We start from the raw sequence: 16,851 nt of genomic DNA on the forward strand, positions 1-16,851 counted from the left end.
TATAAAGCCTCATCGCTGACGCATCATCACCTTATGACGTCACCACTAGTGGTTCTAATCGCAAGTGACAAAACCTTAATTCAATCATTACGGCAACTTTACAATATTAATTACATTTTAAAATGTAATTTTAAATAATATACAATCTTAGTTGTATAATAACGTATTTGTTATAATACTTATTTCAGTATACATTTGGGTGCTCTCTGATTTGTTGTGACAAAAGAAAAACAGTATCTAAATATTTGCAACACTGCAATAAGCAATTCACAAATCGAATTGGTAGTATGTTGATAAAATAATAAAAATACCATAAAAAATGGGAAATGAAAGAAAAATAAAATTTAAAATAAAGAGATATAAAAATAGAAATATATTTAGTGGGTATAAATCCGAAAAAAAGAAGAAAATAACGAAAAGTACAAAAACAAGATAGTTATCACAAGAAGAAGAGGATATGGTATGTCTAGGCAGAACGGGATCCTACTTTGCTACGGTCACCTGACAACCTGAAATTAATGCCTATTGATTTTTTGGAAAATAACAGCACGCTGCTGTTTAAAATAAAACATCATTTTTGTCTTAGCAGGTAGTTGAAGAAAAATACCTATATATTATGTAAAATGTAAATTATTTTCCTTCAACAAAGAACCCCGCACAAAATCAATGGAAAATGGGTCCCAGTCGATTCTGCTGAAATTGCAGTATATTACAGTTTTTGACTTTCTGATCAAAAGCTGATGAATAGTTTCAGAGATAAAGAGGGGGGAAGTATGTGATTTTGGCTGTAGGCGTGAATAAGCTTCGCGAAATCTCAAGTTGATGCATTCAAAATCTGAGGCATGTAATGAATTTTGACCAGTAGGTACAATGCTTTTGGGATCGCTGAACCTTAATTCGGGGATAGCTTAGCTATCTAAGGTCACCTGGAGGTCAGGTAAAGGTCGTTTCAAGGTCAAACTGGGGAAAATACTTTAGAATTTCACAGGTTATATTAGGAAGATAATTAACCGTGTTTTCTGGCCTGAAATGTTGGTTCCTGCATTGTAGGTACCTACTACTGGTCAAAATTCATACATGCCTCAGTTTTTGAATCCATCAACTTGAAACTTCGCGAAGCTTACTCAGACCTACAGTCAAAATCACATACTTCCCCTCTTTATCTCTGAAACTATTCATAGGATCACTTTGGGCCCATGACAACTTTTGATCAGAAAGTCAAAAACTGCAACATACTGCAATTTCAGTAAAATCGACTGGGATCCATTTTCCATCGATTTTGTGCGGGGTTCTTTATGTAGGTACTGTGTCAATATACATTTTTTTACATTATTACGATTTCCTAGTTTTTTTTTTTTGAAAAAAAGGGAAGAAAATAAAACAAGAATAAGAAAAAAATAATAAAATAAAAATAAAATTGTAATGAGATAAGGAAATATAGAAAATGGAAATACGACCAGTGGATAAGAACAAGAGTAAACCTGATTTAGAAACGACAACAATTAATAGAAGAAGTAAACAAAAGCAACAAGATTACCACAAACGTGAGATATGCACTGTCTAGATGCCAAGATATCGCAACATACAGGGTGATTCAACTTATCCAAAATTTGGTAATAATTGCGTCATGAAAAATGGGTCAATATCGTAAAAAAAAAAATTTGTAAAATCATTATAGTTTCCGAGAACAAAATTATTGAAGTTGTAGTATTATTTTCAACCTTTACATCGCTGGGCTGGGCTACTGTAGTCTCTAGCATCATTCGCCCACGGGGCCCCATGCGATTCCGAATGCTGAAATCCGATTTTAGTATTATCGTTGTTGCGATAGTGTTTACAATAGTTTTTTCGAGTGTCAAAAATGGCTTACGTGTATAGTTTTAATTTAAGGTGAAGCAAGACAACATTTGTATAAGTTCGTGGAAACGGGGTAAGAAGGGCCCGAATGTGTTTACACATCGGTGGACCAAATTTTGAACAGTTGTAACATCAGATACGTCAAATTATTTTATTAATTAAAACCACAAATTAATTCTATTAATTAATAATAACAATAGCGGCAAAAACAGTTGAATTTGCCGATTCAAAATAGGTGTTATAAAATTTTATTTCTTTCCTTCGGAAAGAAATTTTTAATTTTTTTCCATTAATTTTTTTATTACATTTTGCCTTGCGTAAGATCTGATTTTTATACAGTGGAGCAGTTTCCAGTGCAGTGTAGGAGTGTATTTTTAAAACATTTTCGAATCGCCCTTTTTGATTTTTTTTACAAAATTGTGTAAGAGTAAGTATATTCAAAAATATTTTTTAGGATAAATTCTCAATCACCCTGTATAACCACCACTCAAATTCGCAAGATGGCGCCACTATTGACAAATCCATACGATTTTTAGGAAGTACTAACCTTCGAATGGGTGTCAAAATTTCATGACTTTTTTATGTTTTCTGGAGTATCTGGCGAATTTTTTCTATTATTTCAAAATTACCACAGAGCGTTACTAAGACCACTGTAACTTGTGAATTAAACGTCAGACTGTCATGAAATTTTGGCACATATCGTCTGAATGTTAACACTTCCTTAAACCATATGGATTTGCCAATAGCCGCGCCATTTATATGTCATCCTTCCAACTTATTGAGTGATGGCTTACGATGAGACAAGGCTTAGAACGAAAACCTAGGTTGCTATGGCCACCTGACAGTCCGCATTTAACACCTATTGATTTTTTTTTAAATAACTACGCCAACGTTTAACACGAAGTACCATCTTTGTCTCAGTAGACAGTTGAATAAAAAGACGTAGGTATTTGGAAAATGTGAATTGTTTTCCTTTAACAATATTGTGTAGGTAATTAGTTTGAATAATATTTTTGCGTGTCCAGGAAAAAATGGGAACAATACATAGCTTATGACAATGAATAGCAGAAGTAGACGATAACAAGTAGTTGCTATAAGTGGGAGGGGGTTTGGGTTGTCTAGAAGTCAAGATGTCGCAATATTAATTACTAATCAAAGATCAGAATGGGAACTTATCTTGCTACGGCCACGCAACAGTCCGCATTTGAGACTTCTTGGTTTTTCGGGAAGGAACGGGACGTGGCAGGTTAAACAATCGACTAAGGTTTTCCGCAGCAGGTAGCTGAAGAGAAACATAACAAATAATAAAATATTTATTGCCTATTAAACACAAACACCAAATTTAAATACAAGTGATAAAACAGGCCGCTCCAATAAAACAACAGGGTCGCCACAGGCTTGATCCGAGTCGGGTGGGGACTCGAATCAAGCCGGCAGGAGAACAATCGAAGGCGGCCTCCGCTAAACAAAATACAATCGGCTACATGATACAACCTCGTCTTCTCACGGTAATAATTACAGTAGTAAAGGATAAAGTCCCATCGTGCGACAAAAGCCTCGGTCCCGAACATTTACTTTCTTCTGGCTTTTACTTTTTTTTCTCTCGCAGACTGTCTTGAGCAAAGGGGGCATACTTCACACTCGGTTACGCTACAACTAGATAAATATTGAACAGACTTGGAGTACGAGTAAAAATATTTAAATATAACAATAATGACTATCATACATCGGAAGTACAAAACATATCCATACAGTGGTATATACAGGGAGGTTAGGGCGCAGCTGAACAAGTTCCAGACGTGACAGCGGCGGAAGAATAAACCTACTGGCCATACGGAAGAGTATTTCAGGTATAATGGCCCGTGGAGGGAAAGAAACTACTGGTGCCTGGTGCTGTTCTCTTGCTCCAGGTTGATGTACTGCCTGACCAACCTGGAGATCTCGTGGGCCTGTTCGGTCTGCAACCTGGTGACTCGCTGCTGCAGGAGGTTGCCGCACTTCATGTCCAAGAACAGGGCGCCGTCCTCGGACCGCACCTTCCTGGTGCTGATCACTTCGGCGAAGGGCCAGTGGTGGACCGTCTCGTGGGTGTTCATGTCCAAGAAGTGGACGCCGCCCCGATTCAATGCCAGGATGTGTTCCTGCCAGTTCTCGTTCTCGCCCATCACCCTCTTCACGGCGAAGAATGAGCTCCCGAATAGGGGCCAGTTGCTGAGGACTTGCAACACCCTGTGCTTGGCCCTGGAGACCGGCAGTCCGGCCGCCTGGCCCCAGGAGGTCTGCACAAGGGCCAACCACTGGGGCGGTCGCGGTTCCCTAAGTCCCAGAACTGGTTTCGGGAGCAGGAATTTCACCTCCTTCAGGCTGGGGGAGTGGCCTAGATCCGCGGCTCTGTGGAGAAGAGCCGCGATAAGCGCCATGTCCCTCACGACGCTCGGGGGTAAGTTCGGGTTGCCCAGCCGCAACAGGAGGCCTTCCAGGTAGTCCGGGGCCACTTGGTTGAATAGCACTTCGGTGTAGAGCGCGCTGGCGTCGTGCTTCAGGGGATGGTACCACACGGACCTGCAGAAGATCAGGTAGAACGGTTGCGCCGCCTTGTGTAGCTCCGTGGTGACGTCCAGGATGTACTCGTCGGCGGCCAGGGGCATTGTGAAGGCGTCGCCTTGTACGATGCAGTACAGGCTGAACTCCTGCTGTTCGGCTTCGGTCTGGATGCCTATCAGGCCGCACAGCTCGCCGATGACGTCGGCAACCACGGTGCTGCATCTGGTGTTCACCACCCTCTCGGCTCCTCCGGGTAAACGGTAGATCTGCCTCCTGGCGCTCCTTCCCGCGCTCACGGCGGTGACTTCCTCCACGGAGGGGACGTTCTTGCGGCCCCCGCATCGTTGGGTCTTCCTCAGGTTGGAGAGGCAGACGGCGGCGGTGCCGTGGCATATCCTTCGCCTGTCGTTAGCAGCGCTGCTGAGGTGCTCGGTGAGGAAGGGCAGCAGGTTGTCGGAGCAGGCGAAATAGGCCGCCACGATGGAGAGGAGGCGCCAGGCGCGCTGGCAGGACTCGGGCTGGTCAGACTTGTTGCTGGTCGTCTGCTTCATGAGTTGGCAGTAGACCTCGTCGCGCAGCAGGGCGTATTTGTGACAATGCTAAAAAGAAAACAATATCAAAAAATGTGAAGGTGATTTTTTTTCGCCTTTTCAATCGCGGGTGGGTCGTATAGTTGCAAGCCGCGAAGCGGCGCGCATTCGCTTCTTTTATTTTAATTATTTTAATGTCCGCTGCAGCGGACTTGCTTATCTTTCAAATTGTTATCAAATGTAATAATAAAAAAAATGTCACTACCTAAGGTAGATAACCAGAACAAATTCTGAAAATGAGAAGTACTTATAATAAAGTTAATAATAAATATTTATTATTCAATTGAAATAAAATGTTTAAAATGCTGAATTTTTTTGTTTCTCAAAATGTACCTCCGAAATTTTCTCTTACAATAAATTTCACAAATTTTAACAAAAAAGTGTTCTAAAAAAGATGATAAAAATTATAATTTTATCATCAGTCAATAACACAGCCCCACAAAAAAAGTGGCAGGTCCGAAAGACAAGACCATGGTATCCATATGGTTTTCCGAATCCGAATCCGGTGTCCGTTTGACACGATTAGCTCTGGTTTAAGATCAGTTCAAGGTCAAATGCAGAAAATCAATTGTCAACAAACTAAACGTATGTATCTATACGTTTTTGGGGTCGCCGAATCCGAATCCGGTGTCCGTTTGACGCGATTAGCTCTGGTTCAAGGTCAAATGTAGAAAATCAATTGTCAACAAACTAAACCTACGAATCTACGCGTTTTTGGAGTCGCCGAATCCAAATCCGGTGTCCGTTTGACTCGATTAGATCTGGGTTGAGGTCAGTTCAAGGTCAAATGTGGAGAATCAATTGAAAACAAAGTAAACTTACATTTCTATACGTTTTGGGGGTCGTTGAATCCGAATCTGATGTCCGTTTGAAGCATTCAGATCTATTAAATACTTTCTAATAGAAATAAATTAATCAACATACGAAAGATACTTATATAAATATTTTGGTTTTAAATCTAAGCGAAAAATTTGATTGCGTTTGAGCAGAGAAAAAGGTTTCACCAATATATTAAAGAAGAGAGAAATTTGGGTGGCAATGAAACTATCACTGATATTGGTAGTCATACTAGTGATGACGAATATATTCCATATCACGTTGTGAAAAAAACAGGAACAATATAACAAAAGAAAGTAAATGATGTTCGAGATTTGCACCTGGCAGAGAATGGAGCCTAATATCATGGCTAAAAAAAATACTAAGCAAGCCGGAAAAATAAAAGCTTTTTACTATCAATACAGAAATAAGGAAAATTTTTCTAACAATGAAGAATTTTTCGTAGGTTGCTACAATCACTCCAAACATGGATGTTATAAACCTAACGCACATTGAAACAAGAGTGCCGTAATTTGAGGATAATCTTACAGGATCAAATACGAACAACATAAATGGCTTTACATTTGACCTTGAACTGAACTTAAACCAGATCTAATCGCGTCAAACGAACACCGGATTCGGATTAGGCGACCCCAAAAACGTATAGATACATAAGTTTAGTTTGTTGACAATTGATTTTCTGCATTTGACCTTGAACTGATCTTAAACCAGAGCTAATCGTGTCAAACGGACACCGGGTTCGGATTCAGTGACCCCAAAACCATATGGATACCATGGTCTTGTCTTTCGGACCCGCCACTTTTTTTTTCGTGGGGCTGTGTAATTAATATAGTCTAAACTGGTAAAGAAACTGCTATTTTCATTTCATAAGAAATGTTAAAAGTTTCTAAGCGTTTAAGAATTGAAATCTAGCACAACAGTGATAGATCTAAAAATAACTTCGTTGAACTCTTTCTAATAATGGGGAACGTGTAGATGTGGAGAGGCTTCCATACAACTGAGCCATATTCAAGTTTATGTTTCACAAACGTTGTAAATAATTGTATATAATAATTGGATGGTAGACTGATTCTTAAAATCACGCGAGCTTCATAAAATCGCAAACCTTTATATAAATTAGCGAAAAAACAGTTGTTAAGTAATATAAGGTTACCTTGAAGAGTTCAAAACAGAGTTAATGTGAAAATATAATTATTTATTGCAAATCTTTCGCAATATCATTAATAACGACAACAAATAGAAGAGGACCAAGCACGGACCCTTGGAGAACACCTGAACCTCGGATAAAGGTACTACGCGAACGATTTTAAAAGCGCATCCACGTCAAAACCCGAATGGACTTACCATTAATACCGTGTAGACACACTTCACTTCAGACATGTCGGGCGTCAGCGGTAGATCGCCGCAGTATCTCAAGATGCAGTCGAAACACTCAATGGACAACGGCGTGAGCTCTGGATCCTCCAGTCTCAACAGGGGGCCATCTAACGGCGCGCTTTGCCACTTGATCAGATCCGTTTGCTGCTTCCACGTCCATTCTTTACGTTTCTCTTTGGATTTTACCGACGAGTCCATCTTCAGCAGTTCCAAACTGGAAGAGGAAGACAAACCAATCGGATAATATACGTGAAGTATTAAATAGACAACAAAAGGTTCGAAGTGTGAGAGAAATTAAAATCAACAGGACTGGATCAAGAGAAAGTTCTATTGTAATAGTATATTTATGTGTCTGTCGTTAATATATCTGCTGAAAAGTGGAACTTACGATTCCTTGTCTGGTGTTTTAATACGTGAGAATACAGGAGCTATTATATTGAGTAATTTTTGCAAATTTCATAAATATTAATTTCTATTGTGCGATGGCAAATTAATTGTTCATCGAAATGAAATTGAGAAGATTTATTGTCCGTTTATTAATTATAATAATACAGCAATAAACACAAAAGACGCGACTTTCATCAATTCTACCGCTGGGATTACTTAAACTGCAAAAATATTCCCAGAATAAGCAGCTGTTTCATAATGTTTTAAATCATTGTTCCTTTGAATAATTTATTATTTATTTTTTATTATAGTAATTACGTAACTTAATTCGTATTATTTTTTACCACAAACGCTAGCTCAACATGTAAAAGGTTGAGTGAAGGAAGGGATGGTGTATTATTATTTCGTACGACTGTTTCATTTAAAGGGGAAGAAAGCACCTTCTCTTCGTCCACTTTAAAATATTCCGCCGCAATTAAATATGCAGTTACAGAAACGCTATCCAGGTAGACAGATGATACTACAGTTACAAAGAGCGATAATCGAAAAAGTTGGCGCTGATATTTTCTACCTCGGAAATCGCGATGCCATATGGTTACTGGAGCAAAAAATGTAAATCTAAATTTCATCCAATAATTACGGTTATGACTGATGGTCTGCTTTGTCAGTATGGTAATAAACGCAAAATATTAATAATGCGATTCGTTGTTTAGCCAGTTAAATATGTAGGTAGCCCACTTTTTCCAAGAATGTGGCATTTTGTTTAGAATAAGTGGAGTACGATTTATAAAACTGGTCTCCATAAAAAGCTGGTTTTTGAAATAGTGTATTCAGGACTTGTGCGGTTTTAGATGTATTTAATTTCTACGTCTACACATTTTTCAGGCGTAATTTAGAAAATGTTATTTGTATTTTATTTTTTAGTTTATACTTCAAACTCAACACAGATATGAAAGCGTCACAAAAGGCACAGAATGTTGATTGAAAGTAAAATTAATTTGGTGTACACAAAAAACTAAAGCCTGTGATTTAAAATAAAAAAAAATACTTTCAGTGTCGTGGAAATATGCAGTTAAGTACAATAACAATATCAATCGCAACACAGAATTTTTTAAACAGTTTTTTTTACTCACTCACAATAATAAAATGATTTGGTACTTTCTGAAAAAATGTTATTTTATGAAAACAATCACGCTTTCTCCAATAAAATTTATTCTGAATCAAAACTGACTATTCTGGAATACAACTGACGATTTTTTAAATACACCCAGAAAGTTGTAGAATATATAGCCCTTTATACACTTTACTTTGTGTACAATGTTTCGTCAGGTTGGGTCCACCTGCAATATGTATACACGACATACCATGACCTTGGTATGGAAGATGACCATTTAACTACATGTGGACTAAAACAACGCTTAAAAAATCCCATCAATGCAGAATAAGTAGGATGACAACCCTAAGCGACCCATTAGAACATTAAACTTAAAAAGAAATAGTTACCAACACTGTCTTTTTGCCAGACCCACTGTTCACATTTTGAAACACGACGACTATCGGCAAACGACGTCGTTTTGACAACCAACGGTGCCGCGCCACTAAACTGCCTAAGCTTTAGCGGTGGCAGAATTTAAGAATACGAAGAGAAAGATGCCAGCACCATATGCTTTCTAATTTTTCACAATACACGTATCCACCCTGCGCCGTTGCACTCGGCTGGCTCCTCGTGAGGCCTTCAGAGGGAATGATAATTAAAGCAAGCAATTATCTGAATTGTTATCGGTTAGGAATTACGGGTGATGCTCCGCCGTTGCGCTCATTAACATTTAAACACCTCTTGAAATGCTGTCCGTTGCACAGCCAACTTTTTCGCTCGACGCTCCGGCCTGTATCGGGGGCTACGCTCCGGCCTGTACCGCAGGACGCCCCAAATTTAAGAAAAATGCTTTAGGTAATGCGATGACTAGGTACATTCAGTTTTGAAAGGGAAATTCTCTAATATTTCCAAATTTACTAAATAGGTTTAAAAAAATCTAGTTTGCGAACATATAAGCTGTTATTTTAGATTATATTTGTCAGTCATCATAATTTCTTAATTTTGTTGTCAAAGCCTCCAAAGTAAATACTTAACAAATTAAAAAATATATACAGGGTGTCCCGCATAAGAACCGACACAGGGCAGGTGCAAGTAGGGATGTCCAAAATATTGTAATTTAACCAAATTTTAACTGACAAATTTGAAAGATAAATTCATTGCCTACTACTAACTTTTCGATTATTTTCTAATAAACAGAAGTAAAAAAAATTAAATTAAAATTAAAAATTAAATTCTGCTGTGAATTAATATTACTATTTGTCAATTCGGTCAATGAAAAAAAAGTTCGGTACAATTTTAGGGGTGAGTCATCCCCAATGAACACCTTGCAGTGCGTCAATTAACTTTAAATCATAGTCAAAGAGACCAGTACTAAACCTAAATCATGTACCAAATTTGGTTCTTCTGCGGTAAAATAGGATGTTTACGGTTAATATTTTCATGTTGACCTTGGTTTAACCTTGAAACTTAAAATCAAGGACAAACTCAAGGTCACCAACATATTGCATTCCTGATATGCTACAACTTTTATTTGAATTTTATTTTGACGGGACACAATTCTGAAAAGTGATCGGGCGATTTGGTTCTTTTTGGGAGACATTTAATTATAAGGTAAAGCAGAAAATTATACCAATGCCTTACGCTAGACTCAAACTGAGATTACTTCGATATGGAAATTTAAATTTATTCAAAATAAATTAAAGCTATTATGATTTGGACAATAAATCCCTATAATTTTTGAAAAATGTAGGTTTTGTTTTTAATTTTTGTCGATTAAAATAACACCAATTACTTCTAAATAAAAAATTGACATATATTTAGGTAGAGCTTATTTAAAATATCGACAGAAGCAAATATGATTAGAAACATATTTTTTTCCAAAATGGTGTAAAAATTTTTATACCTATTTAAAAATTACGGTAACTTGAGAGAAAGGTCAAATTTGAGTTCACCACATACCTAGTTTATCTGTTTGGATCGACGCCAGGAATATCCCGCAATATATAAACACATTCTCAAGAAAACGCCAGTAACGTTAACCGGTGCTACACCATGCATTTGTTATTAGAAAGTTTACAGTACTACTTGCGGTTTAATTGAATTTGCGCACTTTATTCGTAAATTCATTACCTACACGAAATATATTTTAATCCATCTTCAGAAATTCCTTCGCAAAGAGATTGTTCTAAAGTAAAAATGCACAAGCTGAATCTTGAATGGTGTGGATATTATCAAATGAAATATGGGGAAAATTCCGGAAAATATGGCCTAAAATAAGGACAATGAGGTACTCACTCTGTGCTCTGTCTAAAGTTGTGCATGGCGAACTGCATCAAGGAGTACTTCCCAGAGGGTGGTACTGGGCTGCTGGGCGAGTGTGTCCCCTCGCCCCTTGGTGGAGGTCTAATACTGTTCTCTTGGACGATATTACCGTTAGTGACGTTGTTGGTTGTGGTCTTGGTGGTGTTGGTGATCATTTCCAGCCTTTCCATAGGTGGAGACCTGGATCTTTGGGGGGAGGTAGCGTCTCTGGAAGCCTTCATCTGGATCTGGAAGGAAAGAAGAATGGCGTTAAAATAATACAAACATAATACTAGTAAAATGTGTTATTTCTTCACTTTTTGGCAACTTCAAATGCCAAGGGAGCTGAATTTTTGTTTGTTGGATACATAAACCAATAGTCAAAGGATAATTGCACATTGGGAAGACAATACAATGTAATAAAATGTTACAAAGAGAGAAAATACAACAATACAAAATAAATTAAGAGTTTGAATTGCAATTTTAAACAGAACCAGATCAACCAAAACGTCATTAGTAAAACGTATCAAAGAAAAGGGGGCCAGTATGGTACCACGAGGAACTCCCGAAGTTATCGAAACTTTAATGGATTTCAGTCCACTCACTTCTACGTACTCTTTTCTTCCATACAACATACATCAACCCGTATATTAGCACCCATAAAGTTGGAAATACAGGGTGTTAGGAGTTTGACTGCCTTAATGTTAACAAACGATAGAATACATTAAAATAAGCAAAAAAACCTTATATGACATGGGTCCGAAACTCAACCATTTCCAAGAAATAAATAAATTAAAGGTCTTTTAATAAAATTTGGATTAAGTTTCAAGTTATTTTCAATTCTTGACCAGATAGATGGCCAGAGGTGAATATTTCTCCTTCACAATCTTCAGTAATATGTTTTGGTTGGATATAGTCGCTAACAGTAGTCAATTGGTCTAACAAAAACTATATACTTAGATGATTTAGCGAGACGAAACATTTTCTATGCAGTGAACTCAGTTGAGAATAAATAAAATAATTGCAATTTAATGTAATTAAAAAGATTACAAGCATAATGGTTTACCGTACACCCAGCACTTGTAATTGCATTTATACAGTTGGGTGGTAACTGTTTAAGGCTTTCAATACATCTAAAACGGTAGAGGTACCTCAAGGGTATAACCTTAGGCCATCGACCAACAGATGTCTTATTAACGTCAAGTTCAAACCAACAGTGCTACCGATGTATTTAGTTTTGTTTTAGTAAATGTTTAACTTAAAATGATAAGTCGGTTTTGTTTTGGTCATTTATAAAACTTTGAAAAGTCGTTCTAATAAAATATATACTTCGGAATTAGACTTATAATTGTTTATGCGTTATTCAATAGTTTATTTTGCCTAGTTTAAAATACTCCGGCTAAGTACCATTTGCTTTTTAAAGCTACCAGACACTTTAATCTTAAACAGCAATATTTCTGGCACCTTCCAAATGGAAAATAACTGAACTCTTCGAGAACGAGACGATTTATGGGTGAAACCAGGAATTCCTTAACATCTAAACAACCGATATCCGTAGGAAACACGCCACGTAATGGGTTGTAAGTATTTATAAAGGCCCCATGGGAGATATAAATGGACAAGTTTGTGGTACAACTCCTAATGCTGACGTTAAGTAATATTTCTTTACAAGTGGGATAAGATATGCATGTAAAACGACGTTTCACGGGGACTGTTTACTAGCAGAAGAATTTATATGCGTGTTTCTGTGTTAATGAAATTTTCTGAAGATGTAGTACCTTGAAACAGATATCCTATCGATGCAGTAAAACGTGTGCTGGTATTCTAACTTTTAAAATACCTTCTAGACCAAATCTAGTGGCCGGTGCCCTGTCAAGGCCACATAGATTTGTTGTAATAACACTTATGTCCATTTATTTTATAATGTTTTGATTTGGAATTGGTTCAAAAACTTTTAAACATGGCAAAATAAAAGTATTTCTGCAGTTTTGCGGATAATTGTACGGATAAAATAATAATAAAACACAATTTTGTAGCAGCGGATTCGTAGTAGGTGAAAGTCTGTCTGAAATACATAAATATTGACAGTTATGTTAATTCTAAAATTTATTACTCAATATACATACCTAAACTGTTCTAAATTTTGTTGGACTAATTATTACCTGGAGGTATAGAATTTCGTTACATAACTTGATAGATATCTACTTTGTTTTTATTATACATATATTTTAGTGTTAAGTGTGTGATAGTTCTCTAAGGAATTATATTAGCAATATGAATACTATTTTTAAAGGATTAATTTACTAAGACTACTTTTTAATACATACGAATGCAACACAACGTTTTATTCATAATCACATCACAATCATATTTGTGGAGTCAGAAATATTGGAATTTAATGAAAAAAATATCCGCACGACTTGATATTTCTTACTAGTACTCATATCAATGAAACGTGGTAGGTTTTGTTATACCTACTGATTGTTATGGTACGTTGTTCGTTCATTATCAATTATTTAATAAACAGTTCTATCTGAATTTGGTAAAAATGCAAGAAAGTAATTGTGTTTCTGTGGTTGCTTTTGAAGAAGCTTAAGAAGCAATATTCCATTTATTGCCAGCGAAATCCAAGGAACATTACGAAAAACTGTCCGCAGAATTTAACGAATGGAGGAAAAAACGGAGAGTAATGACAATAAATGATGAAGTTATGCTATAATATTTTTTAAATTAATTAAAAAAGAAAAAATATGCAGTTTCATCTATGCAGTCGAAGTATTCGATGTTGAAGGCTACTATAAAGGTCTACAAAAATAGACATTGGAAAATATAACAAGCTTACTGCTTATTTGAAGAGTGAATCGAGAGGAACAAAGCAAAAAAAGCTGCAGTATTGGAAAAAGCACATACTGAAACATTTTTTGCCTAGGGTTTCCGATAAAGAATATTTAATGATTAAGGTATTATCTCTTTATCTTTTACATGCTGTTAGGTATATAGTGAACTTTGAATTATTTCAGGTTGCACTAATAATGGGGGTTTTGGGTTTCTGTTGCCTGTCGATGCTGCGAACTGACAAATTTAAATTATTGACCTACAGGAAGTTGGCAGTTACCTACTTGTTTCAATACCCGACACCAAGACAGTCATTTCAAGAAAATTTACAATTATAGAAGAAGGATTTTGCGTGAATGCTGTTGAAATATGCAGAAAATATATTTTTCTGCGCCCAACTCGTCTAACACAAGACAGATTCTTTTTAAGATACATCAATCAAAAATGTATTTCTCAGCCTGTTGGAATCAAGACATTGGCGAAGGTACTCTCAATAGTTGCTTCATTCCTGAACATCGCAAATCCAGAAGCATATACTAGCCATTTATGAGGAGCACTTTAACAACTTTATTGGCCAATAAAGGTGCTGATCTTACAACCATCAAACGGCATGGTGGATGGAAGAGCTCCTCTGTAGCAGAAAGTTATGTTGAGGAGTCAGTATCTAACAAACTTGATATTGCATGGAAAATTCAAGGAAAATATAGCTGTTCCTTGCAAGAAGAGACATCCGTAACTTGCGCAAATTCTTCATAAACATCGATAGATGTTATGCGTTCCGAAAATGATGGCAACAATGCTACAAGGGTTGTTATTAACGGAATGGAAGTCAAATGTGATAAAACAAAAAACGAAATGTCTATTACTATAAATGTAAATGTTAATAAGTAGATAAATTAAATTTGATTTATTATAGGTTTACTATTTCTTCATTATTATCGTGAAATAGTCCGATTATAAGGTGATTGTGGATACATCTATTTTTTTTTAATAGTAATAATAAATTTAATAATTAAATATCATTTTTCCTGTTTGTGTATCAAGATACCGACAAGCAACACACTAATCTGTGATCATCTCACTTTTTATGTATAATTAGTTGTATTTTGTCTAAAGTATCTAGATGTTGCTGTCAAATATACAACTAATTTACTTTGACATTCTGTATATTTTCACTAGTTCAGTGTCATTCGATAAAAAAACATAAACAGCATTATTAACAAACATACTAGTGGCATTTAGCAAACGATGTCAATATTATTAATCATACGTTGCAGCTTCCGCTGCTGTTTCGTAGGATATGTGGCAATTCTTACACCTGAGAACTGAAAAAAAAAACTCCGAGTCATTTTCTGCAAGGATAGCCCGTTCTGTTGCGAGAGAAACGTAGTAAAAATGAAATTGAGTCTCACATGGGTAAAAATTAGAAACGTTTCGTCTCCTGTATAACCGTGAAAGGAAACAAATGCGTGTACGTCGGTTTGTTTGGCGCTGTTTTTCTGTATCGACTTTCTTTTGCATACCTCGATGGGATTAATTGCCTCTGGTATTTATTAGAACTTGCGCAATCCACAGATCTTGCCCGATAGCGGGCAATTAACGTTGTTTCTGTTGCGTGGTGTCGGTGAATGTAAATTTTCAACAATTTTAATATACGGTCTTTCCAGAGGTAGACTAAACGACTTGATACATGATAAATGTTCTAGATGATCAAGTTTTAACCATGTTGGTTTGGAAACAAATGATGCTACAATTTTAGTTTAAAAAAATCAAGTACGTCTCGACATAAAATTTAAAAATTATTTATTTGATTCCATCTTTTTCTATTAGTCACTCACTTATATTATTTACTAGCTCGGGAATAAGTGCCAAACAAACATGGCCAACAATCTGGAACTAACGTAAACAATGCTAGTATTGAAAGAAGTTAAAGTTCGAATGAAAAGCTGAGTAATTTTGCCCTGTCTTGAGAAATACTTCAATAATGCTAAGACCACACAAAGCGCTATGCTTCCGCTATATTTGTAGTGGTCGTAATAATGGCTGTTTTCCACGTATATAGCGATTAAAACGAATAAAGCTACCACAGCGACATGTGTGGCATTAAAATCGAACAACGCTGACTATTTTTAATATTCATGGTAAACACAACCAGGACATTGTTTTGTGTGACCGTAATATTGAGTGTATAGCGAATGAAGCGAAGCAGCTACTATGACGCAATGTGTGACATGTCTAAAATCAAACAATATTGGCTATCTTGAATGCACACAGCGAGCATAGCTAACTCAGACAACATAAGTCGTAATATTGCTTATTTTGAACGTGTATAGCTAAGATAGCGAATATACCTACCATATAGCTATTTGTAGAATCAAACAACGTAGTTACTTTTAATTAATACAGCGAATATAGGAAACGCAGTTAGTATAGAGCTCTGTGTGGTCATAACTGTACTATTTTCAATGTGTATAGTGATTGAAGCGACCATAGTTACTATAGCGATATGTGTGACACGGTTAATTTTAATTTAAACATAGTAAGCATTGCAAACACATCTAGCACATTGCTCTTGAGGTTAACTGTAATCAGTTTATAGCGAATATAACGAAAATAGCTATTATAACGCTCTGTGTAGAGCACTACTCTAGCACTAAAAATCAAACAATAATACACATAACAAGCATAGCAAACATAGCTGACATAGCTGTGTGATCGTAATATTGCCTGCTCTTAACGTGTATAGTATGTAGTTGTCGCGAACATAGCTATTATAGCGCACTGTGTGTCGCTAAAATCAAACAACGTTGGCTAGTTTAATGCATATAATGAACATGACGAACATGGGTAGCACAGTGATCTGCGTGGTCGTAATATTGGCCGTTTCTAACGTAAATAGCGATTTAATAAACGTAGCTACGAGTAGTATAAGGCTCTTTGTACCCTTGCATAAGACAATTTGTTCAATTACATGTACATATGTGATGATGATATATATATATATATATATATATATATATATATATA

At 36.4% G+C, this 16,851-nt stretch overlaps 1 protein-coding gene across 1 annotated transcript in view; it reads right to left on the minus strand.

Annotated features, from left to right (window-relative positions):
- Positions 1-3,157: 3,157 nt before the first annotated feature.
- LOC108917981 (unconventional myosin-XV) overlaps positions 3,158-16,851 on the minus strand; it is a 67,440-nt gene continuing 53,746 nt past the window's right edge. The window contains exons 13-15 of the mRNA XM_023457307.1: positions 10,984-11,237; positions 7,173-7,419; positions 3,158-5,000 (exon numbers count right to left, since the gene is read on the minus strand). Of these exons, the coding sequence (XP_023313075.1) occupies positions 3,735-5,000; positions 7,173-7,419; positions 10,984-11,237 (1,767 nt within the window). The 3' untranslated portion in view covers positions 3,158-3,734. The remainder of the gene's footprint in view (positions 5,001-7,172; positions 7,420-10,983; positions 11,238-16,851) is intronic.

The sequence above is a fragment of the Anoplophora glabripennis genome, unplaced genomic scaffold (genome assembly GCF_000390285.2).
Source record: "Anoplophora glabripennis isolate ALB-LARVAE unplaced genomic scaffold, Agla_2.0 scaffold90, whole genome shotgun sequence".
NCBI lineage: Eukaryota > Metazoa > Arthropoda > Insecta > Coleoptera > Cerambycidae > Anoplophora > Anoplophora glabripennis.